At 43.2% G+C, this 27,975-nt stretch overlaps 2 protein-coding genes across 7 annotated transcripts in view; both read right to left on the reverse strand.

Annotated features, from left to right (window-relative positions):
- Window positions 1-13,426, reverse strand: part of LOC105018141 (zinc finger protein 536) — a 32,857-nt gene extending 19,431 nt beyond the window's left edge. Inside the window, exons 1-2 of the mRNA XM_010883347.5 lie at window positions 13,254-13,426; window positions 1,713-3,522 (exon numbers count right to left, since the gene is read on the reverse strand). Of these exons, the coding sequence (XP_010881649.4) occupies window positions 1,713-3,330 (1,618 nt within the window). The 5' untranslated portion in view covers window positions 3,331-3,522; window positions 13,254-13,426. The remainder of the gene's footprint in view (window positions 1-1,712; window positions 3,523-13,253) is intronic.
- A 1,883-nt stretch (window positions 13,427-15,309) lies between these two features.
- Window positions 15,310-27,862, reverse strand: uri1 (URI1 prefoldin like chaperone). Of its 6 annotated transcripts, XM_020040360.2 has the most exons (12): window positions 27,492-27,862; window positions 27,149-27,204; window positions 26,825-26,894; window positions 26,456-26,490; window positions 25,169-25,247; window positions 23,649-23,784; window positions 20,111-20,202; window positions 19,732-19,976; window positions 19,353-19,602; window positions 19,119-19,267; window positions 17,440-17,680; window positions 15,310-16,453 (listed from the first exon to the last, which is right to left on the reverse strand). In XM_020040360.2, the coding sequence occupies exons 3-12, from the start codon at window positions 26,867-26,869 to the stop codon at window positions 16,253-16,255; spliced, it is 1,473 nt and encodes a 490-aa protein (XP_019895919.2). In that variant the 5' UTR covers window positions 26,870-26,894; window positions 27,149-27,204; window positions 27,492-27,862; the 3' UTR covers window positions 15,310-16,252. The 6 variants fall into 6 exon arrangements, with proteins under 6 accessions (XP_019895919.2, XP_034144100.1, XP_019895918.2 ...); XM_034288209.1 differs by lacking the exon at window positions 26,825-26,894; XM_020040359.2 differs by having other exon boundaries at window positions 26,825-27,204.
- Between the last annotated feature and the right edge of the window lie 113 nt (window positions 27,863-27,975).

The raw sequence follows: 27,975 nt of genomic DNA on the forward strand, positions 1-27,975 counted from the left end.
GCAATGCGAAGCAAACTTATCCCACTCCTAAAGCCCCTCATCAAGGCTTGCACCTAGTGCCTGTATGTTCTCCATATGTGTAGGATTTACCTATCTGTCCCACAGCAGACCCGTGTGTTGAGCTGGGGCCAGCAGCATGTGATTGTGTTAATTAATCTGTCATTGTGAGCGCGGGGAGCAGCTGCACAGGTCTCTGGGATATATTGTCAGAGCAAAACAATGCAGTGCTTAAGCCCCTGAGTGAGTCCTCCATTACACAGGAACTAGGGAACAAGAGGAGGAGAGGCGAGCCGGGATCCATCATTTAAAGAAGCACTGACGCCTGACCTTTAAAATGAATTAGTTTCCATGCTTAATATCGACTCAAATTACACTGCAATACTGAATGTGGCAGCCCAGAATTCATCCGATTCACTCTTGGCTAGCTCTTGCAAACACATGCCTGCAGCATCGTCTGGGTACATAAGCTGGGCAGTGAGGAAGCAGGAGAAGACGGTTTTGTAAAGCGCTGTGGCAGGATTACTCTTAAAATGCTGATATTTACATGTAAATATGAGTATGAGTAGATAATGTCAACAAAACATTTAATAAGATTAGACCTGATCCATTTATCTCTGCTTCATGGGTCTCATTTTGGAAAACGGGATAGAATTCATCCAAAAAAACAAAAAAAAACATGTCACACATTGGCTACGATCAACAGCGTAATAATTTTAAACACGGGTTCAAAGACTATTTGAAATATTTCCAAAACTTTGAGTGTTGGCTTTAGTCTACCTAGAGTGCTCCTGTGCCTGGACCTTTCTATTGTTCCCATTTAAAAAAAGCAAGCTACATTAAGAACAGCTAATCATTTTTGTTGAAAACATCTACTTACAATCCAGACAATGCGTTAATGGGTTGCTATGACAAGAAAAGTTTGCGCCCAGGGAGTCAAATCATCAAAATCACCAGGTGGAACAGAAGACTATCAATAAAAATACCAGGTGGTATATCAAATCATAAAAATCACTGGGTGGTATATATCAAATCATTAAAAACACCAGATGGTATGCATTAACATTGTGTGCCTTGTAGGCAAGGGGCGGGGATGGGGCTGATATAAAATAGTGAAGGCTAATTATCTCTAGAATTCAACATGACAGCTTTAAAGTTATTAAGAACAGAACAACTTTTTATATTGGTTGCATGGCTATGCGGTTGCACTTCAAGCAAAGTTCCCCTAAGTGCATGAGTTTAGCTTAGCATAAGGCAGATACAGATGTATTCCATGCTGGTCTAAGCTTTGGAGAGATAGCAAACGCTTATGCAGACGCCAAATCTTAATTTAAGGCATTTTGCTACAGCAGAGAAATAATCCTGCAGTAGCACCACGTGTAGTTTGTTTTACGTGAATTATAATTAATGGAAATAGTCGTAGGGTTTAATAAATGTTTTCGTTTGGCAAATCATGTCCGACATTTTTAAGTGGAAATTACAAACTGAAGAGGTCTTTTCTACCTTGAGTACAACAGCAGGATGATCGGGTACAACACCTGTACATTGGTAACATCCAGCTGATTTACGGGGGTTCTCTAACGTCCTATCTGCATAAATGTGCCCAAGTCATTATGGATTCATTACTGTAAACACAGAATACAAGATAACAAATATCAACACGTAAAACCATCCCCTCCGCAACCACTGAGTTGTAAGGAAAGATGGCTATGTACCTAGGACTGGGGACGAGGGAATGCTGTTGTCATCCTGGGTACTGGCAGTCTGAGGTCTTGTGCAGCTCCCGTTCAACACATGGCTCGGTTCTGGGCTACCGGGCCTACTAACAGCTTTGATCTCTGGGTCATTCGCGGATGCTCGTTGCTTATCTAATGACACCCTCCGCTCAGCCAGGTAGGCCCACTGCTGTCCTTCAGCAGTGTGTAGGTCTACCTGACCTCTAGTCAGCCCCGGTGCCATGACCTGCCAGCCTAAGTAACTGCTGAGGTTGTCTCTCTCGTTGGCAGACGCCTGTAGATGATACTCCATGCTGCTGGAGCTCAGGGGAGGCAGTGGATGATTCAAGCCCGACAACGGGTGATCATTCTCCCCCTCCATCAATGAATTGTTTCTTGGAGCGAGCATCCTACCCAGCATCTCCTTCACCTTCATCCCAATGTCTGCCGTGGCAAGGATCTTCTGGAACTCTGAGTGGCCCGCTCTCTCTCCAGAGAGAAACGGACTGTGGAGGCTTGAGACATACTGGGAATAGAGGTGGTGGGAATCCGGGGCTACGCCAGCCATGCCTAAAGACATATCAGGATCAGCCGGATTGGAGTTAGGTCTCAGCTGCTTGGTCTTGGCAGCGAGCTTGTTGAGGTGGACCTTCATGTGGTTCTTGAGGAACCAGGGTTCTTTGAAGCGCCGACTGCAGATCTGGCAGCAGTGCTCGAACGAGTCCTTGTGCTTGCGCATGTGTCCCTTGAGGAACCAGGCCTGGCTGAAGGTCTGACCGCACACCTCGCAGGGGAACTCCCCATTAGGGGGCTTCACGCCCCGGCCGCCGCCCACCAGGGTGGGCCTCTGACTCTGGGGCGACTCAGAGGCGATGTGGGCCGTCTCCACGTGGCTGATGAGCTCCTCCTCCTGGGACGCGGCAAACTCGCACAGGGTGCACTTGTAGGGCTTGTGGAGGATGCGGATGTGGCGCTCCAGCTCTTGCTTCTTCCTAAACTTGCCCTTGCAAAAGGAGCAGCGGAAGCCGGCCGAAGGCGGGGCCTGCGTGTGATCACCACGCCCTGTTGCGGTCATCCTGCCGGAGGTGGATGACGGTGACGCGGTCCCCCCAGGGCCGGGGGCTGTGAAGGCCAGGGGAAGCTGGACGGTGTCAGAGGCAGCTTGGGGCTGTGGGAGCTGGACGACCGGTGGCTGTGGAAGACCACACCTGACGTGTCTGTCCCTCAGGATGGCCCTCTCCTCCAACTCGTGGAGGAGCCTGTTCTCCTCTCTGACCCGGCCGCAGCCTTTGCCCAGGTTCCCCTGCTTGTGGGTTCGCAGGTGAATCTTAAGGTTGCCCTTCTGGGCCGCCCGGTGGTCACAGTAAGGGCACTTGAAGGGCTTCTCGCCCGTGTGCGTGCGCATGTGCAGCGACAGGATGCTGTTGAAGCGGAAGCGCTTGCCACACAGTGGGCACGGGTACTTCCTGTTTTTGCGTGTGTCTTCCTGGGTTGTGTTGATCTGGGTCATGTGACCCTGGTTCTGGACCCTCAGGAAGTGTGGGAGGGGGTCCGCCCTCCCATTCATGACACTCAGGAGCCTGGCTGAATCCATGAGCTGATTGGCTAGCAGAGCCATTTGAACCCTTCAGTGTGACTTTCCCTGTCCAATGGTGGCTTAGTATACTTAAGGATCTGTGAACTGTTCCAGTATTTGGATCAATGAGATGCCCCGTAGTTCTTAAGAAGGTTATGCTATTGGTTGTTGGTATAGCAAACTTTTACACCTTTTCTTCAGAGATGGGAGCTGTATGAAGCTATGCACGTCCACCTAAAAGAGAAGAAAATATTTTAAAAGAAGACATATAAGGCACGTGCATGAACTCTATATTGCAATCAGCAGAGTTATTCTAAATTGAATATTGGTCATTTCAGAATGAAGCTGATGCACCTGAAATAGGTCATCAAGTTAAATCAGACCAATTCACCTCTTCCTGGGTTAAGTCTATTTGTGGTTTCAGCTTATTGATGAAGAACTCAAAAATTCTGATTAAGCCTAACCTCAAAGACTTCCTCTCCATATATTTCAGCTATTATGATGTAGGGTGGAAATCTTTCTCTTGATTACATTTTTGGATGGACGGTAAGCAGACAATTATTCACCAGCATAAACATAACCCCACACCACACCGCATATCGAATCATGTTCTAACCAAGAGCCAAAAGAACAGAGGCAGGTCAAGGGTTTGCTTTGAAAATAAAACTTGTATTTTTTTGGTGCAACGCAAAACACGAGGATTCACTAAACACTAAGAGTAATGAGGGAACTTGGGAGCTTTAAGAAACAAGTACAAACAAAAGTTCAAGGATAAAGAAACAAAAAATCTGTTCAAATAGAATTAAACATAACCTTTTCTCCTCTTCTACACCCACTAACTTCCTCTCCACCTCTCTGTACTGACAGAGGCAAATTGACAGCATTCCATAATGATAGAGTTCACACAGACCAATATAAGTACAAAGTTTTAGTGTAGCACGAAAGAGGATAGAAGAAAAAGCCTCCTCAGAAGTAAAACAGGATTACATTATCCTGGGCTCAAAAACCTACAGAATGGAAAAGATCTATGTATATCATGACACTGACCTATACTAAAAACTTGATTGGATGCAAGCATTTTGGATTGGTCTGAAGCTGAAAATAAAGTATATGCACATGACCACCACAATACTGACTTCACCCACGCTCTACCAAGGCTTTTCCAGTACACTGTTTTGACCTACTATAGTAGTAGTGTTGGTACGTTTTACTTCAGTGTGAGCATAGGAAATTTGCTGAGGATTCAAACATTCTCAAACAGGCTAATTCATACTCTTAGAGGAACAGCTCACAATGAGAAATGTACTGCATACAAGGTAAAGTATTACATTCTTCACACAACACATTATCCCATTCCATTATCTTTTAAATCTTTTTTTAATGAAAGCAAGCATTGCTTTTATACTTTCAATCAGTCTTGATTAGTTCAGCAGTTTTGTCTTGTAGTAATGTGGTGCCTGCCTTTCCTTAAAACACCTTTAACCATACATAAACTGAAGAGCCAAAACATTACGACCACTCACAGGTGAAGCGAATAACATTGATCATCTACCAACAAGGCCACATGTCAAGGTCTGGGTAGATTAGATGGTCAGCGAACAATCAGTTATTGTAGTCAACGTGTCGGATGCAGGAGAAATGGGCCGGCCTAAAGACTGGACCTACTTTGACCAGGGCTAAATTCATACGGCCAAATGACTGGGTCAGAGCATCTCTGAAACAGCGAGGCTTGTGGTGTGCTCCCGGTCAGCAGTGGTGAGTACCAACAGTGGTCCGAGGAGGGACAAAACCACAAACTGGCGACAGCGCTGAGGGTTACGTGAGGAGCGTGTCATGGGGCTGCGTAGCCACAGAACACTCGGAGGGCCCAGGATGACTTCTGACCACCGCTGAAAGTGCCTACAATGGGCACACGAGCGTCGGAGCTGGACGCAGCGGAGGAAGTTTGTCTGGTCCGATGAGTCCCATTTTCTTACACTACGTGGACGGCTGTGTACGTGGGCGCAGTTCACCCGGGGATGTGGTGGCACCAGGACGCACTGTGGGAAGACGACAAGCCGGTGGAGGGAGTGTGATGGTCGGGGCGATGTTCTGCTGGGAAACCCTGGGTCCAGGCACTCATGTGGATGACAGTTTGACACCTGCTACCTACCTAAACATTGTAGCAGATCAGATAAACCCCTTCATGGCAATGATATTCCCTGATGGCCGGGGCCTCTTTCAGCAGGATAATGGACCCTGCCACACTGCACACATTGTTCAGGAATGGTTTGAGGAACATGATCTACAATTCAAGGTGTTGCTCTGGCCTCCAAATTCCCCAGATCTCAATCCGATCGAGCATCTGTGGGATGTGCTGGACCAACAAGTCCGATCCATGGAGGCCCTACCTCGCAACTTATAGGACTTGAACTATCTGCTGCTGATGTCTTGGACATCTTCAGGGCATAGAAATAGACTTTACAATAGTATACACTTACAATAGGCCTAGTTAAAAAAGAATTAATACATTGCTCTCTAGAATAATTTGTCTCCTTGGTAAAGATTAGCAGAAAAGGCAATAAAATAAGTTCAAGTTCATCTGAGTCATTAGGTCTTAAATGGTCATCCATGACTTTTTGTTTCAAATCACTTGGTTATAAATATGATGTGACACATGTCAAACTCCCTTAGTCATTAGGAAGTCTTAAATGGTCATCCATGACTTTTTGTTTCAAATCACTTGGTTATAAATATGATGTGACACATGTCAAACTCCCTTAGTCATTAGGAAGTCTTAAATGGTCATCCATGACTTTTTGTTTCAAATCACTTGGTTATAAATATGATATGACACATGTCAAACTCCCTTAGTCATTAGGAATGTCAGAAAACACACAAATGAAAGTAGACATAATATTGTTAAAGTAAAAAATACTAATCTCCACTATTTGGCCAATTAAAATAGAAGTTTAAATCAATTGAAGCTGAGAATAACCTGCCTTGGAGTATTTTGCAAGGAGCATGGTTCAAGGTAAAAACACCTTCAATGATTTCAGTTGGAGAATGGCAGAAGTTGGGTGAATCTGAAGGGCAATACATCTTTAAAACTACAATAAGACGTCACCTCGAAGCCAACACGTTATTTGGATGTCTTGCCAGAAGAAACACTACTCTCATGAAAAAAGATGACCACCACACAAAGTTTCAATGACATTCAGTCAACTCCAGCCACTAACAGTTATAGCTAGAGGAAGTCGTATGCCTTCTCCAGCTACAGAATGAACTGGAATAAGAGTAAGCTAAAGCCTGAGCAGATATAGAACTCTTGGTTACAACATCTCCCATTAAAGAGTAAAGCTTTCCTCAGTAGAATGTCTGGGGGTTGAAGTTACAAAACTAAACCCCTCTCTGCTAGAAGGTTACTTCCTCCCACTGATGGACAATCTCAAACCTACAACTTTGGAGAACCCTCCACATTTCCTTGTTAGGAATAGCTGGTGAAAATAACGTTTTCCCCCATGTGCCATAGAAAAAAAGCATTTTCTGTTTTTTGTGACCTTTTTCTATTCCCTTTCATTTCAAATTTTGTTTGTTTGTGTTTTTATTTGTTAGGAACTAAGAGAAAGACACATTTTTCAATATGACATCGTTATTTCTCAATCAAAGTTTGCACTGACTACCAGCAGAGCTCCCTTCTTCAGAACATGCTTAAGGATAGTACTGTAATTTAAAACCCGTTCAGGAGCAAACAACAAGAAATAGCAATATAGCCTAAAAGGCATTAATATGCAGAATTGCCATTTGTAGGATCTAATTTAATGCTCAAATTACGGCCAATGCAGACCTATTTTAACCTGTCGGCAAGAATTTGAGCTAAATTTGCAATAAAATGCCTGACAAACCAGTTGCTAATGACCCAGGCAGAAATCTGTTACATTGGTTCTGAATAATTGCATTTTTGTCTCAATAGGTTTCATACTGTGTTAGATGTAATGGTAGGGATTCATTTTACATTGAGATTCAACCAATGGTTAATCTATAAAACAGAAACTAGGGTCTGTTTTCAGACAGACTAACAGTATAGGGTGCAATCCATCCTAGAAAATCCTTCCAACATGGTGCTTCCAGAAGCAAAAGCACAAATGAAATGTGTGAGGGACACTCTGAAACAGGTCCACCTCATGTTCCAAGAAGCGCTGTTATGATCATATAGGTGTGTAATAACAAGGCCGACAGTCATAACCATGTACTTGTTAATAAGACAGCTGGATACAGCAGTGGTGGAGGGAGGCAGGACTACTTTATATCAAAATGAGTAGGCAGACCTGTCTGGTGTTACCTGTCAAGGTGAAGCACTCTTCCCAGGAGAGATGAAGAAAGAGGGCGACTGGTATTAAGCATTGTGCATGTGACTGGGCGCCCAGGATAACTGCTTGCATTTAAACGCTAAAAAGTCTTTTGAATGTTTATTGTCGAGTATGTTCATTAACTAACTGCTAACATTGACCGTTGAACCGTTGCAGAGCACAGGACAAATACTGAACAAACATTAAACGGATGTAAAACAAATTCCAAATAGGATTCCACTCTGAACCTGTTCTAATTCCTAGTGAAGAGATGTTTTTTTGATGCCATGTAGCACTTTTCCTGCCTGCTACTGTGTAATAAAAAAGCACGTTTGCTGAGTCTGCAAAAGCTTTTAATACACAACAAACAGCAACCTAAGCCAAGTCCAATAACCACATAGTACCATGGCAATGTTGTGACCTACATAGTCAAAGAATACACTGGAACACAAAACAGCCATTACTGTAGTGTGCCCAATTGGGCTGAAAAACCCAGATCTTTTGTCTCAGCTTGGTGTTGTGTTCATGAAAGTGGACATGTTTTTAGTATTGACACCCTACTTGTCCACAGTGGAGAAGCACCCCACGCTGTCAGTGGACTGTCAACCTGGATTAGGTCCATTTACCCAGACAGATGACACTGATAATACAGCAGACCATCATGTGTTATCTATACCTACACTGAACATTATGCACACATGCATGGTACACACAGCTCTACTGACAGGGGGGATTATTGAGAACCTTAAGCAGCTCCACTGTAGGGCCCCAAAAACCCTGACTGAGTCAGAATGGCCCTGCCAGCCACATTAATGCACCACTACAGAGCGCAGAAAGAGCAGACACAGCACAGACATGAACAGTCGGATTCTGTATATGTGAATAATAGGAAAAGAAACGGGCACATATATTTGTTGTGCATGCAATATATATTTACTGCTCCATTGGGAAATATATAAATGAGTTGTAGCCTATTCTGCCAGACACTACATCAAACACAGGAGACAGGGGCAACAGAAAGAACGATTCCCAAAAATGGGAAGTGAGAGAAGGACCACAATGTATCTACATTTTTAGAACAATCACACACACGATATGCAGTACACTGATCAGGGCCCATTTAACGTGCCTTTTGCACTCAGTATGTCCACACATATGGCATACATAAGCCATGTGTATACAACGACATTGGGAAACACACACACACACATTATATTAAATCACTAACGCGGGAACAGTTGTTCTTGTTTGCACTGACCACCTGTTCATTCCGGACACAAATAAAGCTCTGTTTCATGTCACAGGAAGGGTTAACAGGGACACTGACAGGGAAGGGATGTCTTTCACATGAGCAGTGGATCAATGTGTATCAGGCACTACTACTAGTGTGGCTGATACCAAAGGTTTCTTATCGCGTACAAATGTACTTTCTTACTTGACACGGATGTGGCCTCTGCTGCGACACATACCAGAGTGCACCATACGACCCCAAGACATAGAGGAAAATAAAGAAACTATTTCAAGTTTAAACAGCAGCACTCAGAAGCACAAGAACAAAAGTCATTAACCAAGTCATCACAAAATCACAGCAGGCATATGGTAATGCCACTTATCTCATTAAGACTATGGCATCGACAGAAAACTGACAAACAAAGAAGCTAATTCGAAGCACATTAACTGTGCTGATAATTCAATAGAACTTTCATTTGGCTGCCATCTTGCCCTGTTTGTTGATTATGTATTTTCTTCATCTTTTCTAACAGTCTAGCACACAGACAGATCATAAGGATGCATAAGGTCTCTCTCTCTCCTAGAAAAACAAAACATCCACCATTAGACAAGCGGCTACCAGTCGTAATTAGAAAATGACTTCCTTTGCAATCCTGGCTAAGTAGTTTACATACTGTAATTACAGAGACCAAATCATCTCTTCATAATTTCACTGATTGAGCTCATCAAACCAGTAGGATATCTGGGTTGTGCTGCTTGTACTCAGGGAACATCTGTGCTCCGAGAATTAGCTTTTATTGTAGCAAACATTAGGTTACAACATGTCCCTGATATGTCCCGTTGCTGCCATGAAGCAAAGTTCTAATTTCACCCTTAATTTTTGCGCATTAGATCACAAAACCCGTCTTAATAGACGAGAACTCGGTTAGATAGTATTTCTAATCACCCTGACGTATTTTGATTCGAAGTTAGATGGGCAGTTGCTCAATTTTACTCCGAGCTACATCTTTCCCGTGGAGTCCAAACATATCGGTGTGGTTACGAAGGATGGATGTCAGTGGAATATGTCTTATGTTTTCAATGCCCTTTGTGCTCTATGCCAAGGACCTTACACTGATGCATTAAATAATAATGAAACTATTACTTGTTTCATGCATCTTTGGTCGCACATTACACATGTTAAAACCCTGTCACCTTTCAGTGCCTAAGGTGGGGTTATTTTTCTTTCATGGTCCTATGAGGCAGCTAGCATTTTTTTTTCTTCTCTCTGTCCCCAATAAAGCCAATAGTTTAGTTTAATGAGGCAGCTGTTGGATTTTCACTAATCACTCCACCCTGATTACTCTGATGAGTGGATGATGCTCTTAAATAATCACCCTGCAATGAAAAAAATTATGCAAAATAATTATCATCATCTCCCTAAGGACTGCAGCTGCACCTCCTGGAATCATTACAAATAGAGCATGGGGCCTGGCATCTCTTATAACCACTTATTATCAGAGACGCTGAGTGGAGCACCACTGTAACAACAACATGTGGTAACACAATATTTGTGGGCATACACAAAGACTCCGTAACCCATTCACGACCCATTAACAACCTCCTCATAGTCGCGTCAGCAACGCCGACACAACGTCTTGTCACATCATTTGTAAGTCGCGGAATTCGTTACGGGATTCATCACCTGCTTTGGGTTTTACAATAACGAGTTAGTGGTGCTGCAGACAGGTGCTGTGACACGGACGGTTTAGAGGCAGACTGACTGAGCAACAGACAGGGTACTAGATTTCATAAGAGATCCCCTGGTTGTTGTCCTCCCCCGCTTCCCCCTTAGCCCAGTATCAGCCTGGCAGACACAATTAACATTTCCACAAAAACAATTCCCTGCCTCCAATAGTCCCATGCAATTTGTTTTCCATCTCTGTTCATTAATCATTGTTTAAATCGGTGAGCCATCTCTTCCTCTCTGCCATCTGCACTCAGCTGTGTTACAGAGATGACACCTCGCTTCTTAATCGAAGCTGACAGCCAAGTGGACGCCTGTCCAAATAGCTTTCTGAATATGGGCACCTCCTCTCCACTGTATAGCCCTCCTTCCTGCTGTCAGGTAAAAATTGGGTTGCATTTTATTTTTATTTATCTATAATTTAACCAGAGAATGTCACATTGAGATTTTACACCTCTTTTTCCATGTAAGAGCCAAGACAGAAAGCAGCAGACAGAAAGTTCTACACACAGCATATAACCAAACATGTAGCATGAGAATTGATTCCGAGCAGTCTTAGGGGGGCATCTGCATACAACACAGACACAAAGAAACAGCCTCACCTACACTTGAACACATATAAATCTAATTTGTGACAGTCAAAGCTACGGCTGTTCATAAAGAGAAAACAACAAAGTAATCTCATACATTCCACAATTTGTTGAAGCTGGCAGGAGTGGTTTTTCCCCTGTTAAATGGGTGTACTGTTCCAATACAACACCATTGTTTTCCTGGAATTGGGAGCAAGGTTATTAATTATTCACTGTTTAGTGTTTTGTATGAGGGAGCTGTGCTTTTCATGCCATTGCCTCATAGTTCACAGACTTAAGGCCATGGAGCTTTGGCAATTTCTCCAGGCAATATGCTGAGAGAGTGTTGTTAATCATAAGCCAGGCATTAAAATGAAACGTCACTGTGTTAAGGCGTCCTATATAGCTTAGTTGGTAGAGAACGGCACTTCTAACGCCAAGGCCGTGGCTTCCGATTCCCACGGGGGGTCATTTAAAAAATGTATGCCCTCACTGCTGTAAATAACTCTGGATTAGAGAGTTTGCTGAATGAAATGTTCAGATAAGAGTAACAGTTTGGTTGGTTGAGAAGGTTTCTAAGGTAATTTATCCTTCACTTACTGGACACCAGATACCAGGACAAAAGCATCCTAACAAACTGATCAAGCAACACTGGCGTCACACTTTATTTTAAAGTGATTTGAGCAGAACGGCTAAGAGCTTAACATTTTGTTGAGAAAATCCCTATTAATGGTGGCAAGAGTGCCAAAAAGTTCATTTGTTCCGCTCATTTATGCTTGGATTACAGATATTCAAATCACGTGCTTGGGGTTCAAACAAGTGATTCCATCAGAAAGTTGCTAAGCAGAGATTTGCCATGTAAGTACTCTAACATCACTGGCAGCAGTAAAGAGGATAAGATACTAGCACCTGACTTGACATTGATTTCAGCTTTCCTCAGCTTCACTCTGACTTTTTCCTTCCTACTTTACTTTTACTTGCATTTGATCAAATGCACTTCCTACTTTGATTCTGTATCAATGCGTTTCTACATAAGTACCGGTCCAATAGCCGGGATGCTGCATATTTCTTCTCTCCTGGCAACTTCTAATGCCAAATTCTTGTACCCAGCCTAGAACTCCATCATAACGAACGATAATGTTCAAATCAAGATGTGCCCTACATTTCACTGCTCGCTCATTTTCATCATCAGCAAACACCTTTGTCAACTACCTGTTTTTTTTTGTAATAAATAAGGTTGCCGTTAAATTATGAGAACTGAATATTTAATGCTGATTGATCATAGCTGCCACCCTCCTGCACCTCCTCCTGTACCCTTTGAGCCTGCAAGAGGAGATCTCAGTAATAGAGAGGAGCAGAGCATCATGACTCTCTTATGACAGATGGGGCATCACTGCTTCAAAGGCAAGCATTTTGAGATGAAAGTGGGGGTTAGGTGAGGGCTGGGCTGTAGGTGACAGTCATAGACATTAAAAGAGATTCTCCATTGTCATAAAGTATTCACACACATATAAAATTTTCCTACAGACTTGACAAGCTAATATGACGTCTTTGTACCACTATTCAAGTTACATGTTCATGCATAAGCCTGACAATCATTAATAAAACATCTGTATATCCAAGAGTCCTTCAGCCACAGCCCAGTTACTACAGTGGATCATTTGATATTTGGTGTATTCAGATTAGTCTCTACTGTAACAGATTATCTTGGGTCAAAAGAACACGGTAGACTATAATTACACAAGAACTAATCAAGAAATGTTGATTAAAGAGAGAGAAGTAGAAATTAAAAGACTCATTTGAAACAGTCAGACAACCATTGTGTTCTTAAGGCTGTTCCACAATTATAAAAACAATCATATTGTTCATTCAGTATGACTTATTAATAAATGTTTGCTCATTTCTAGATACCGTAAACTACAGTGTATGGCTAATGCAACTTAACTGACTTTTTATGAAATTTCCAAAGTTCCCTTCACTAACGCGGCAGGCATAGGCATCACTAGGGAAACCTCTTCGCTCATGCATGCACACAAAAAATGTATACAATTTTATTCGAAAAGCTAGTTGCTGAAGATCAGAAATAAAAGTATTTTAAAAAAAGATCTTTACCTTGACATCCGGATCGTACGTCAAGAACACTCATATTGGACTCCATGTGACAGCTTGAGTTGATAGACGATTGATGGGCTGTTTCACCGACTTTTCTGGATTCTGTTAAAGGGAAATAATCTAGTCAGACCTCGTCAATGTCCTCTAACTATTAAACGTGCTTTCGAAATGAAGTATGGATGGAAGCATATGAGGTTATAGATTAATTCCAGTGAGGGGATATGACCAATTCGAGATGAGCGTGGACTCCCCCACCTGGTTGTTGATGAGAACTGTAGGGCTGCTGTTCTTGCTTGAATTACGCGTAATTCCCTCTCCAACGGAAAGATTGTCATCCTATTTCATTTAAATTAGGTCTAGTCATCACGATTCAGTTAATTTGTGCAGCGTAAAAACGTTTTCAGAAGATAATTTAGTTTAGTTATTTTTTTTAGCCTGGTTATAAAGTTTGGCACTTCTAATCAACTGTCCAGATCTGGTGTCTAAATGTTTTAGGATTTTAACCAACGACCCTTTGTAAAATATATTAAACAATGCAGATTTGAAGAACTAGCAAGTTTCAGAGCATCGAAGTATGCGAGGATACCTCGGACTTGAAATTCATCTGTTTTCCAGTTAGAGAAAAACAGGTGCACTCACGCTTATTCTTTTCAGAAAGCTTAATTGAGTGGTTTGACACCCATCACGCTGCTGTCATCCCAGTGACCTTCCCATGTAATAGGGAAAGGGAATTTATGCAATAAAACCACATTCACAATATATGCATATTCCTCAGGCATTTGACTTTGTTATACAATTAAATGAATAGCCTCAATTGTGAAACGTTAACCGTTCGTTTTGATCCTATCATCTGCTCCCATACTACACACTGACACCATTGACTGCAACCTTTGTAAAACAAACGATTTAACTAGAAATGTATTGAATATAAACATAAAATGGGTTGCCTGTGTAAACAAACGCATTTAGGTTTACAGACTGTGACTCAGTATGACAAAAACATATTTGAGTCTGTTTTTTAAAGACTCAACTTGGAATTGGATAAGACTATAGGCATATAAATATACGGGATAAATCATTGATTTTAAAGGAGACAAATCATTCAATAATTTAATCCTTTAGCCGAAATCGGGCAAAACTTGTCTATTCCCAAAACGCTTAACAATTCAATAACAGTTAAATACATATTTGGTCTTACCTGAGAAAGGAAACCAAGATTAAGTCTCTAGCTCATATTATTAGTACGCTCAATGCAGCCTTAATAATCTATTTAGTACACTACAAAAACACAAAACTAACTTGATAAAATGTATCGGTAGCATGAGTGTTAAACCCATTCAAGAATTTCACAGTAGACTCTCTATTTAACATAGTTTTGAACAGGAGAGTAAGTTGTCATCTGAGTCAATTGAATCGTGCCAGGTGAATAGCAATGAAAAGTTTAACAACTTGTGATACTTGGGAGTAGTGAAGGCTCTTAGCGCCCTCTTTTCTGAGCACCCATCGGTTCGTCAAAACATGCTTGCATCCGCAAGATCCTAAATGACCAAACTATTAAATCCCCTTTGAACCCGGAAATTTAGATCTCGCTGCTGTGTTTTGGATTACTAATGTGTTCCGATAGATCTCTTTGAAATGCCAGACATATTGTATGTTCCAACACACACCTTCAAAGCTTAGGTCTTTAAGTCCTGATGATCTGCGTCTAACCGGCGCTCAACCAATTTAAGTGTTAATCGGTCTCGTGGTACCTGCATTGGGTTCTCGTTCTGCAGCCCTAATCCTGATGAGGGGGGTATCACCTCAGGACCAGTCTAAAAGCTGCTTATCGAAACCCTGCACTCCCACCACTTAGCAAGCAGCAAGTCATAGCCTTTTAAATTCACAAGGCATAACTTTAATTAGTTCACTATGGCAACAGCTCCTGCAGAAGTGATGCAAAAATTGTTACATATTGGATGGGAGAGATTATACTCTCGCGTTATCATTGTTTCAGGAACATCGACGGAGCCGAGGCGCACCTATACAAAAGAGAAGAAAGGCAGACACGAGGATGGACAGTGGGAGGACATCCGGTGATCTCTGACCACAGAACCATTTGCCATTTAATGTTTATTTCTTTATAATTTGACACATTGAAACATCAATGTCATCTGCACACACCGGGCGTTCTACAGCATGTGGTCGATGGTTGGGTCGATAGACATTACCCTCTCATGAGGACAGGAGAGAAGGTTTGAGAGAACTCTAATTAAATGGTAGTAATATGTGACATCATCCAAAAAATCGTGTATGTTAAATCCAGTTCACAACAATATTTATCTTGACAAAATGCTGGTCAACCAGGTAAACAGACATTCAATAAGCAGGTACAAGGTAAATGGGAACCATGATGGGAAGCCTGCATCTGACCCTCTGTAGAATAACCCTAAACAAAAAAGACTTAAGATCTAAGCATGGCATGTTTTTCCTTAGCATAGCAAATTCACAGACCAAACAAATAACAGCGGTAACCACTGGCCTTGTCACAGAGTCTGCCTGCGTCATCACAGATTACTGTCAAGACACTGACACAAGAGCAACCACCATGAAATTAGGATCAAACCAGTATTTACTAATAGAGTTCATAACAAAAAGCATCATTAATTAACTTCATATTGCAGTGAAAAGCAGCTAACATATTTAAATGTGGGTTCTTGGCTAAAAAGCTTGATGTTCCAGTATACCAGGCAGGTATTGGATAAAGTGTAAGGCGGTGGGGTTGCCCTTTAAATAATGCTGTGCTACTCTCACAAAGCACTGGCGCTAACTGAATAGCCATACTGCAATTGACACTCAGTGTACACACAGGAAAAACAGCATGTGGAAGAGGTGAGAATGATAGGGAAGGCAGATATTCGGGTAAGTTCACAGTCTGTCCAGCTCAAAATTGTGTTAGCGTAGAAAATCTATGTTAAAAAAAGCAGCCAGTAGACGTTTGGGTCCCGAGGACTGGCTCTTCAGGGTCCCTTGTGCTGCAGCCGAGCAGCCTTGAACTTGGACACCCGTTTCGGGGCCTCCTGGGGGGCCTCCTGGGGGGCCTCAGGGACCACCTCCTCCAGCTTCCTCTCCGGAATGGTGGGCAGAGCCGGCGGAGCAATGGTGAGTTGGGGGACTGACAACGGTATGGGCTCCTTCTCAACCACGGTGCCTGAAAAGGCCTGGATCGATGACAAAGAACGACATCAAGGTTAATGTGACACTGTGAACATGGCCACGGGTTGGGGCATAAGGTCCGAACTTGTCTTGACTGAAGAGAGAAGTTATGGATAGATTTCATTTAAAAAACAAAACGTACCCAAGGGGCATATCATTTTAAAATGTCAGGGACAACACAAAGTCAACAACGTCGCCATTTAAGTTCCTTAATGTATAATGTATTTAAGTGATGAACGACTATCTGACAGTCCTTGTGAGTTGGTGCTACTGACAAGGCATCTGACAGCCTCCAGAGCGTCACCTGGTTCTCTCTTGCGTTGACGGCTGCATCGTTTGGTAAACCTCGTCGGGGAATCTACAGAGACTGTCTAAGTGCCAGTAGACAACCCCACCACAGCAAAAAACCAAACCCTTACCTACAGGAGGCAGTATCCACTCACAACGCGGTGTTACCAGGCAGGCTAGGCGGCCAGAAAGCAAGTGCCGTGGTTATCACCAAAGTCAAATCATATCAGCAGGCAGAAATTTAGGGAAGCCAAATATTAACTGACTTGGAATAACCCATACAGCCATTCCACAGGTCACCACCAGATGTTTCAGGAAATCTCTCAAAAAGTTATGAAAAACAGAAGACAAAGATGATACCAAGACACCTTAGTGCGGCCCACTTGGTCTGACATAAAAGTCATACAGATTATTTTTTTTGGGGGGGATGTACCACACCAACCCCATGCCCTCAGCAATGGAGACATCAACTGGCACAGGTGGGAATCAGAGGACTCAACAGGCGGGAATCAGATACAGTAGGGTTCACATGGCCACGCGAATACTCAACTAAAGAAATCTTGGTCGACCAACAGCCTATCGATGACCCCCCCCCCTCCCCCGAAAAATCTACCAATCGACCGAATGGGTTCAGCCCTTCAAGGCAACGGCATTTGACCTGAACAACATCAGAGTAGAGAAAGTCAGCAGTAGCAGTGGTCACCTGGAAGCGGCTGGTGGGCACCGGGAGCTCCCCAGTGGGGGCGTCCTCCTCCGTGATGGCGCTGCCGGTGTCACTGTACGTGTTGTCGTCGTGGCTCGGAGAGCGCCCAAGCGTCCGGCGTTCCTCGAAGTCTGCAGCGCTGCTTTCGCTGGTGTCGCTACACACGCTGTTCTCTCTGCTCCGCGACTTCAGGATGGACTTCCTGGGGACGGGCTCTCCATTCTTTACATCCACAAACAACCTGAAAGAAGTTGTCAGGCCGTTATACCCAAGCAGATGATGAACTTGTTACTCTTTACTCTTGCGGAAATCGGCTTGCATGGATAAGATCCAATTAGGTATGAAGAAATGTATAGCACATGCATGACCATGGCAGCAATCGAAAGAGAATCGATTGAAATATTTTTGATGTTGCCAAATCTAAGTAGCTCAGTATAAGAGCATCAGCTAACTGACTCAAATGTAATTGTAAAAAAAACAAGACTAAAGCAAATATAGGATATTAATGTAGGCTTTCACAACTCAAACACACTGTAAGTGTATAACTAATCTTCATCTCAATAAGAAAACATGTTAAACAACTCATCTACAATTCAGCTGGATTTAATTTGGATTAGTTTTTCTGATGTTTCTACCCAAAAGGGCACGGGGGCACGCACACACACACACACACACACACACACACACACACACACACACACACACACACACTTTGGCCTAACAAACAAAAAGGGCCTCAATTAGAACCCATTGGCTTCACTAATGAGCTTCAGAGTTTTTCTGCAGAGATGGGAGTACCTGTCAGAAGGACAACCATCTGGGCAGCACTCCATCAATCAGGCCTTTGTGGTAGAGAGGCTAAACGAAGCCACTCCTGAGTAAAAAGGCATTTGACATGCTGCCTGAAGGACTCTGAGCATGAGGGGGGGGGAAACTGTCTGGTCTGAAGAGGCCAAAATCAAATGATTAGGCCTGAATGCCAAGCCCTTCATCCAGCAAAAGAAAAAAGGTAGTGCTCACCACCTGGCTAATACGGTCCCTAAGGTGAACCATGGTGATTGGAGCATTAGGCTATGAAGAAGCATCTCAGTGGCAGGGACTGGCTGGCTGCTCGGGATTGAGGGGAATAGATCAAAATTCGGAGAGATTTATGAGGAGTGCACAGACCGGGGTGAAGATTTATCTTTGAGCACAACAACAACTGAATCACTCAGCCAAGAAAACGCTGGAGTGACTTCGGGACAAGTCTGTGAACGCCTTGAACGGCCCAGCCAAAGCCTGGACTTGAACCCCATTTGGGGGGAGATCTGAAGACGCTCCCCATCCAACCAGGCGAAGCTTGAAAGGAAGAATGGGCGAAAAACCCAAAAGCCCAAATCCAGGTGTGCAAAGCCGGTAGATGCATACCCAAGAAGACTGGAAGCTGTTATCATGGCCAGAGGTGTTTCACACAGCAAAACGTCTGCGAGACAAAAAGATGTGGAGAAAGTGAAGGTGTCTCAATACTTTCAGAAGGCATTGAAGGTCTGACGTCTGAGTCAGTTAAATTCACAGTAATATTGTGCATACATTTTGAATACAGACACCTCAAATAATTATAAAAGAATCTTAGAATCAACTGCGATAATTTGTATGGATAATCAATTGCTGGTGACACTAGTGTGTGTGTGTGTGTCTACCTGTAGATATCTGTGGGGGAGGTGATGTGAAGTCCGTGGTGAGAATGACCATTGCTGGTGCCATTGTTCTTTTTCCTCTTTGCTTGCTGCTTCTGTTCCTTCATCTCACTGAACTTTAAAGTGGTGTTTTTCCCCGTGTTTATTCTCACCTGGAGACACAGAGGGGAAGTGAGACTAAAATAACAGACTTGATTTAAACTGAGCTTGACTTCAGGACAATTTACAGACACTCGCCTTCTTTGGTTCCACTGTATGGGAAAAATGGATGGTAGGCAAACCGTCGTCTTCCTCATCATCTTCTTGCTCCTCCTTCCCACCATCCCTGGGTGGCAGCGCCGTGCGGTCGACTTGGGAGCCGTTAAGGGGCATAGTCGTCCCGCCTTTGCTCCTCTCAGCCGGCCTGTCACCTTCTTCATCCTTCTCCTCCTCAGATGAAGAGGACGTGGTGTCATCATTGCCATTTGTATCTGCACTGTCAAACCGTCTGAAAAGAATCAATCCAAAAAAAACGGAATCAAGAGAAATCTAAAACGTATTTTAATCTTGTAAGGAGAAACAGGAGTAAAGACGGCAGAATCAGTACCACGTGTAAACGTCCACTCATTTGACCTACCGGTCAAGCTCCTCCTCCTGCTGCTCCTGTGCTTCCAACTCATCCAGTCTGGCCCACAGCTCCTCCTCAGACAGCACTCCTCTCTTGCTTCCTTCAGCATTCAGCATCTCCTCCTCCTCTTCCTCCTCCATCTTCACAATTGCCTCCGTCTTGGGCTTTGAGTGGGGCTTCAGAGACACACGACGCTTCCCTTTGCAGACCACTCCTTCAAGCTCCTCTCTGATGTCTACATAGCCCCCTTTACCCTGAGGAAACCCAAAGGGATAAGTGTCGGCAGAGATCGTATACATCGTTTTATCGGCACAGGCGACGGCTCTGTGAGATAAGCTGTGTGAAGGGGATCCTAAAAGCCCTTAGACATCACTGCAGTAACACTTACGTCTGACAGTTTCTCTAGATCCTCTGTGAACCCAACTCTGGCTTCAAAGTTCTTCTTTGTCTTGTGCAAGTCATCCAGTGCACTCTGGACATCTAAAAACACAAGAGTGTAAATGGTGTGACCAGTGTGGTGCCAGAAAAGTGTGTGTGTGTGTGTGTGTGTGTGTGTAATGGGGACATGATGTGCAGGCCCACCCTAATTGGTCAATGAGGGGTTAAATCCCAAATGCACTGACATAAAAAAGTTGAGATGACGGTAGGAACAGTTAACAGATAATCTGTCATGCCCTTGGTGTTACTCTGGATCATTAAATCTTCACAACAATTAAACCCCGGCTCACTAATGGCAGCGAAATGCCCCGTTGCCATGGCGCCGACCAGCCCTCAAGCCGTACGTCTCAGAAACGTCGGGGAAAGGTCAAACGCGGACAGCCTGACAGCTCAGCGGGGCTGTTTGACACATCTCAGCCGGCCATGTTTGCATTAAGGCACTTAGCTGTGTAAAGGCAGCCTGCGCCGGGTTGGCAGTGGAGGGCAGGGCTATGGCACATTCACGCTTCGATAAACACCAGGCTAATAACGTTCCCATTGCCATCACAAGATATTCCGCCCCAATATTCGAGAGATGTTTTGGAAGAAAATGAACACCAAAGGGGGAACTTAATGGCTGGATATGGCTGCGCTTCTCCCGCGTTCGACCAGGTTACCGCGGTGCGCCGCCCTGGGGAGACCTCAGTTGGTCGCTGCCATGTTTGAGAGAGATATTTCACACATAATTAACCAGGAGCGCAGGAAGGCTTTCGCATGAAAAGCAACACGCACTGGTATGTCACAGTAGGGCCAGCAAGGTCTGAAAAATAAACGTAGTCATGATGTTTCCCTTCACAAAGTCTCAAAGTTACACTGATCCTGCTACAAGAGCTTTGTTTGTAGTTGCGGTTGTCCTCGATTGTTTGAGCCATTGGATGTTTTACAGTAATGTTACTATCAGCATTTACACTGCTCAAATGGAACATGTAATCATCTCAATATAACACCAAGCCAATTAAACATCAGGGGTATCAATCCATCCAGTCAGGAAGCATAAGAGATTGCGAATCAATGTTACATGTTTGGGTGCAAACAGACAATTGTTCTCTCCTTATCCTTCCTGACTGATTATTCTCTAATTTTGCGTTTTGCTAGCATCCTTGTCACTACTTGTAACATGAGGCGCTACCTGCAGCCCATTCAGGTTGCACAGGTAGTCCAGCTCCTCCAGGATGGCACATCTATAAGTGCCGTTGCAAGAAGGTTTGCTGTGTCACCCAGTACAGTCTCAAGAGCATGGAGGAGATACCAGGAGACCGTTATACGAGGAGAGCTGGACAGGGCCGTACAAGAGCATCAACCCAGCATCAGGACTGGTATCTGCTCCTCTGTGCAAGGAGGAACAAGAGGAGCACTGCCAGACCACTACAAAATGACCTCCAGCGGGCTACTGGTGTGACCAAACTGTCAGAAACAGACTCCATGAGGGTGGCATGAGGGCCCGACTTCCTCTAGTGGGACCTGTGCTCACAGTCCAGCACCGTGCAGCTGAATTGGTATTCGCCAGACAACACCAGAATTGGCAGGTCTGCCATTGGTGCCCCGTTCTCTTCACAGATGAGAGCAGGTTCACACGAAGCACATTACCAAGTCTGGAGACGGTGTGGTGAATGTTATGCTGCAACATCGCCCAGCATGCCCGGTTTGGCGGTGGGTCAGTGATGGTCTGGGGAGGCATATCCTTGGAGGGTCGCACTGACCTCAATGGTATCCTGACTGCTGTTAGGTATTGGGATGAAATCCTCAGACCCATCGTCAGACCTTATGCTGGTGCAGTGGGCCCTGGGTTCCTCCTGGTGCAGGACAATGCCCAGCCTCATGTGGCCAGAGTGTGAAGACAGTTCCTGAATGACAAAGGCATTGATGCCATTGACTGGCCCTCATTCCCTAGACCCGAATCCAATTGAGAACCTCTGGGATGTTATGTATCGGTGCATCCAATTCCGCCAAGTAGCACCACAGACTGTCCAGGAGCTCCCTGATGCCCTGATCCAGGTCTGGGAGAAGATCCCCCAGGACACCATCTGTCGTCTCATCAGGATCATGCCCAGATGTTGTCAGGAGTGCATACAGGCATGTGGGGGCCATACACACTACTGAGTCACATTATGAGTTGATGAAATTCACGCAAGTTGGAACAGCCTGTGATTTCAACTGTTTACTTTGATTTGCGGGGCGAGTTTGAATCCAGCCCTTAATTCCATTGACCGTTGTTACATCATTTTGTTCTCAACAACATACAAAATGTACAGTACAGATTTTGATCTTTAATACATTTTGTTCCTCAAGACCAAATGTAATATATTTCGTTCATCGAGACATGATTTCTCTGAGCAGTGTATTTTGATTAAAGTATATCTATAATCTGAACTATAACTCTGGAGGGCCAGAGCTTCCTTCTTTGACCTAGTCCATTCCCCACCCCAAAACTGAATTTATTTTCTTTATGCCTAAACATTATCGTACTCGTACATTCGCAATGAATTCTGGAAATTGTGGTACTTTAATGAACAGACCAATACAGAGAAAGTAGATTCTACCATGAAATTCAGATTTGCCTGTTCTATATTGTGTTGAGATCTGGTGTTTCTATGACGGCAGTGAATCATCGCTAATGTTAGTATTTAGTACATTTAATAGTTGTGCTGGGATGAAATCCCCCTTTAATTTTTTTTCGGTACTAAGAACACCCAGCAGTTGAATGATTATAATAGTGTTTTGTAAACACTTTCCTATCATCAATCTTCATCTTGCCAATTTTGATCAAGTGTGATTGTGTTGACAAATCTACAAATGAAATATACATTCACAGTTAATTATCCAACACCAGGAACACTTCTAAGTATTCACAAAATTAGTAACCAGTATTCACAAAATTAGTAACCAGTATTCACAAAATTAGTAACCAGTATTCACAAAATTAGTAACCAGTATTCACAAAATTAGTAACCAGTATTCACAAAATTAGTAACCACTTGGAGCTAATAGATCATATCCATCTTTGTCGGGGAATAAGTCTATGATAACAGCCCCCTCCACTGGGCAAACAGAGGTAGTGTTTAAAAGACTCAAAACATTACCTCTAAGCCAGAGGTGTCCAAACTATTCCACGGAGGGCCGTGTGTCTGCAGGTTTTTGATCTCTCCTTGTACTTGATTGACTAATTAGGTCACTAATTGGTTCGTTTCTACCCTCACCTGGTTGTGTAGGTGTAAACTGGGAACCAATTTAGAGGAAAAACCAAAAACCTGCAGACACTCGGCCCTCCGTGGAATGGTTTGGACACCCCTGCGCTAAGCTATCTGAATTACCTCACCCTGAAAAATACTAAGCAAAAATGTATACTCGAGAGATTCCCTCAAGTCCTTTTATAATATTAATTGAGCGAGAGTCAGATTTGGGCTAGGGACTGGGGTATCTGAAAAAAATGGCTTCCAAAACAAACTCACGTTTCTTCCTGTGCTCCACCAGCATCTGGGCCTGTTTGGCAGAGCACTTTGCAAACCAGTTGTCTCCGAGCAAAACTGTGATCTCATTGGTGTGGACCAGTTTCCCAGGCATAAAGGCCAAAGGGCCAAATGGCACCTGTTACAGCACAGAAAAAAATAAATTATAATATCAACATTAAGAAGATCAACATTTACTGCAATGTTCACATCCACTTTCTGAATACTAGAGGGGAAATAGAATAATCTAAAGAAAAAAGGAGAATACAAGCTGGCAGTCAAAGAAAGTCTTATCAAGAAACATCTCATGTAACAGAAGCACTAATTTCACTTCCTTTAAAAGAAAATCTGGTTTTAAAACAAAAGAAAATGCTGGGTTCATTATTTTGTTCTCCCCTCTCAACATTACAAGGTTTCCAATGACTTCCCTCGACAAGCTTTAGAGACTCCATTAGTAAGTTTGGTGCATGCAGGCTCAGTCATGGTTGGCCAACGAACGGATCTACTTTAAATTGTTAAACCCAAAACCAAGGTATGGTCAGTCCAGTCTGCGCTGCAAGCCATCCTTGAAGTCTCACGACGATGGGTTTTATCTGTGGTAGGATGTTGAGAAAACCACGTCGATGCAGTCCGAACCAAGGAACGAATCTACAGCGAAATCCTCGTCTGGCTGTGCCAAGAAGAGCACATTACCAGTTTGGGCCACATCTATATTTCTGCAATGCCAGATGACCAGCGAATCAGGGACAAACAGGTCGGCAGTGAATGAAGACAAGCGAGCCAGTGGCAGCCATGAATGACCAAACCATAAAACCCATTTCATAGTTTTATTGCAATGGAGACATGGTACATGGTAATCCCTTTCTCATTGGACTACGACAGTAGTGTCCAGGTGTGGCAACCCTGTTTTAAAAGCTAGTGGTAGCTTTAGTCCATCCTCCACAGTGGAACTCTTCTGCGTGGCGGGTGACATATCCACCTTTGCCTCCTGAAGAGCGTTGTTGATCTGTAGGACATCTGTGTTTATTTCTTCTTTATTATAGTACCCATGCTGCGGTCATCCACGGTAAAGGTAGCCATGCTGCGGTCATCCACGGTAAAGGTAGCCATGCTGCGGTCATCCACGGTAACGGCCTTTTGCAACCTATTAGCCCATTTTGCAATTGCTGAGCTCACAAGTGTTTTCCTTTTTTAGTAAGCTTTATTGGAGTCTTTTATCCCTTTTACCAGCCATTGTCTCACATAATCAAATGAAAATGTGACATTTGTGAATCCAAAATTTGCTCTGTTTCAAGTCCCAATAAATGTTCATGCGATTCTCATTTTCTAAACTCACATTCTGTCTATCTAATAGGTGGGAAGATTTTCATACCACCTCATTTTCTCACACTAAAAATGAAATGATCAAAAGGTGAACCACAAATACCACGATCATTCACACACACACACACACACACACAACAAAATGAAATCATCACCACATCCCTGACATATGATCTAGCAAAACATGGGGTAGAACATACCATGATGTCATATGACACCTTATCTGGGAGTGTTTTGAGACGATCCTCCAGGACTTCATAGTCTCCTTTTACATTCTTCCTGAAAGTCCAAAGATGTGGAGTTTAATTACATAACACAAACGTTCCACGTGGCCTTCCTGATCAACGGGTATGCCTGACAGCGTGCAGATCGTAAAGGTGCACTCAGGTCACAAGACAAAACAAGAGTGAAATTAAATTTTAACCAATGAAAATAAAAACCAGCCAGCAGTGAATCACCCAAATGACCGGCCGCAAACTTAAAGGGATTGTGATTGGCGGTTATATGTCCGAGACAGGGTGAGATCATCTTTTGAAAACTGTTTTTGGAGCAGTTAAGCAGTTTCAGTGGGACGATCATGTGACCAGATTCCCTTTAAACTTTAGGGTGTATATACACAGTACCGCTGGAAAACCTTCAGAACATGTAACATTCTCAACATTTTGCCATCCATCTACATACAAATGTCATAATGACCAAAAGAAAACACGTTTTTAGCAATGTGTGCCAATTAATTTAAAATAAATAACATAAGTAGTCAGAACCTTTATTCAGTACTTTGGGTCCTGCGCGCTCTGGATCTGGGTTTCTTCAATAAAATCTGTTTTTGCTTAGCTCATCCTTACCTAAATCACCAATCTACCAGTCCCTCCTGCTGAGAATCATCCCAATAGCATGATGCTCCCACCACGCTCCATCATGGAGATGACATTACCCAGGTTATGATCGGTAGATTGTTTTTTGCCAGACATAGCACTTGGAATTCATGCCTACTAGGTTTGATTCTGGACTCATTAGAGCAGATAGTGTTTCTCCTTATTCCCATGTCATGCCTTTAACGCCGGACTGACTACCACCTAGCCACTCCCCCACAAAGGCCAGATTCATGGAGTGCTGCAGGGAGGTGGGTCATGACAAAGGGCCTGAATACCTGATAATAAGATCGGTTGAAAGATCAGTTTTCCAATTGTCTAAATGTGCACTGACTTGTAAAAATGTGTTTTCACTTTAGTATTACGTGGTATTGTGCGTCAATGGACAGCAAATAAAAACATACCTAATAAATTATTAATCAAATCAATAACACAAAATGTGTAGAAAGTGAAGGGGTCAGAATGCCCTCTAAATGTACTATGTACTATGAAGACTGTGGAATGCGAATGGTTTTATCTAGTAATAAAATCCTGGGGCACACCATCAGCATTACTCATGAGATGCAATGAGTGGTAGGGCCTGATTACTTTGCAAGGTCGCTACACGAGACTCACCAGTGCTGGATCTGATCTTCACACCCCTTCACCACCTGTTTTTGAAAAAGGGACAATTCTTAATATCAAATATTTAAAGCTGCTAAATATGGTGTAAATCCATTGCGATAAATTGCCTGAACTTTTTAAACTATTAAAAATGTTATTGGTATATTTCATCGCCTTAACAATCCCCCTTATAAGCCATCGTATTTATTGAAACTAAACCTCTTTCTACTATAGTCTTCTCAGTGTAACGAATGGTATATATGGTATAAGTGTATGCCTGTGCTATGTGATTGGTATCAATCACTTTCAGTTTATCGCACCAGCTCTATAGTTATTCTCCATTTAATAACTGTCAGAAGACTGCACATAACAGATGTTTACACAATCACTGCACGGCAATTTTCTGGAGGTTTGGCACGTTCTCATTGAAGAGCTGTTAAATAAGAAGCAGCTGAAAGTAAAAGGCACAACATTCCAAATATCAACGTCCAACAACTGGCATTGACATTTTCTAAACATTTACATCGGGTTAGGACTAGAAAGTTTATTGATTTGGATTAAATCAGGGTCAACGTTGAAAGACCAGCAGGCCGCACATGGAATCGCTTCTGTACACATGCATGCAATGTTCATTTATTGATTTTTCATGTAGTAAACTTTCAGCAAAATATTAAGTAACATGTGTAGACAGGGTAATTCACTAACTTAATTCTGCACAGTCTATGGTGGCACAGAACAACAACGCTTAGTCAGGATCAACTCTGAAATAAACAAGATGCAACATGTGACCGTTGTCTTAAGGAAGCTTCTAGAAAAAAAACAAGGTTTAGAAAGTTTCCACGATAATAGATCTGTCAGAGGCCACACGCGCATAAATCGATATGTTACTAACTGATTAGCTTGCATCCTGCTTAAAGACAACGCGAGTAGGTATATATTGTGAAAATGCAAGACATTTGTCTCAATTCTGGAGTCGGCCAACCGCGTGCATGTTCAACACACATAGTGCACGCATTAGCCAGCGAGCTAGCCAACCAACTTGTTTTACCTTCTCATGCTCCACTCGAAGTCTACCGACTCCTTGTGGGGCCTCTACATTCCTTTTATTTCTTTCAGCCATCTTCCCATGTAATCAAATGAAAATGTGACGTTTGTGAATCCAAAACAATGCTCAGGGGTTGTAAGTCCTAAAGAAATGTTTATGAATGCAATTGCAGGTATTCCTGAGACGCGTTTTCCTCTTATTCATCAAAGGGGCAGTGGTAGATATCCAAGACTTCGGATTTGAGACCATTTCACACTCTCATTTTAGGATTTCAGCATGATCTCAAAAAAATATCCACGGAATACAATCCTCAGTGTTTTCCTTACTGACCCTGCGCCATTACCCTCGGTCTGTTTCCCGGTGTACTCTGGGTAAAATGCTCACAATCACAACAATGTTGCAAATGCTGAAACTATTCAGGTTACAGACACACAGCATTTCCCTCCGTCACAAAATATTACCAAATTGCTCACTTTAGATTTTAGTC

This window comes from Esox lucius, chromosome 19, assembly GCF_011004845.1.
Source record: "Esox lucius isolate fEsoLuc1 chromosome 19, fEsoLuc1.pri, whole genome shotgun sequence".
NCBI lineage: Eukaryota > Metazoa > Chordata > Actinopteri > Esociformes > Esocidae > Esox > Esox lucius.

Bases quoted from the DNA above. Each gene is read 5' to 3' on its own strand.
- uri1 (XM_020040359.2), bottom strand. From the start codon at position 26,962: ATGTTTAGAAAATGTCAATGCCAGTTGTTGGACGTTGATATTTGGAAT. The intron at 25,248-26,455 runs GTGAGTCTCGTG...TTGGACTTTCAG, and splicing joins GAAGATCAGATCCAGCACTG to GAAGAATGTAAAAGGAGACT. The intron at 19,603-19,731 runs GTAGGTCAAATG...GATTCTTTTCAG, and splicing joins CAGGAGGAGGAGCTTGACCG to ACGGTTTGACAGTGCAGATA.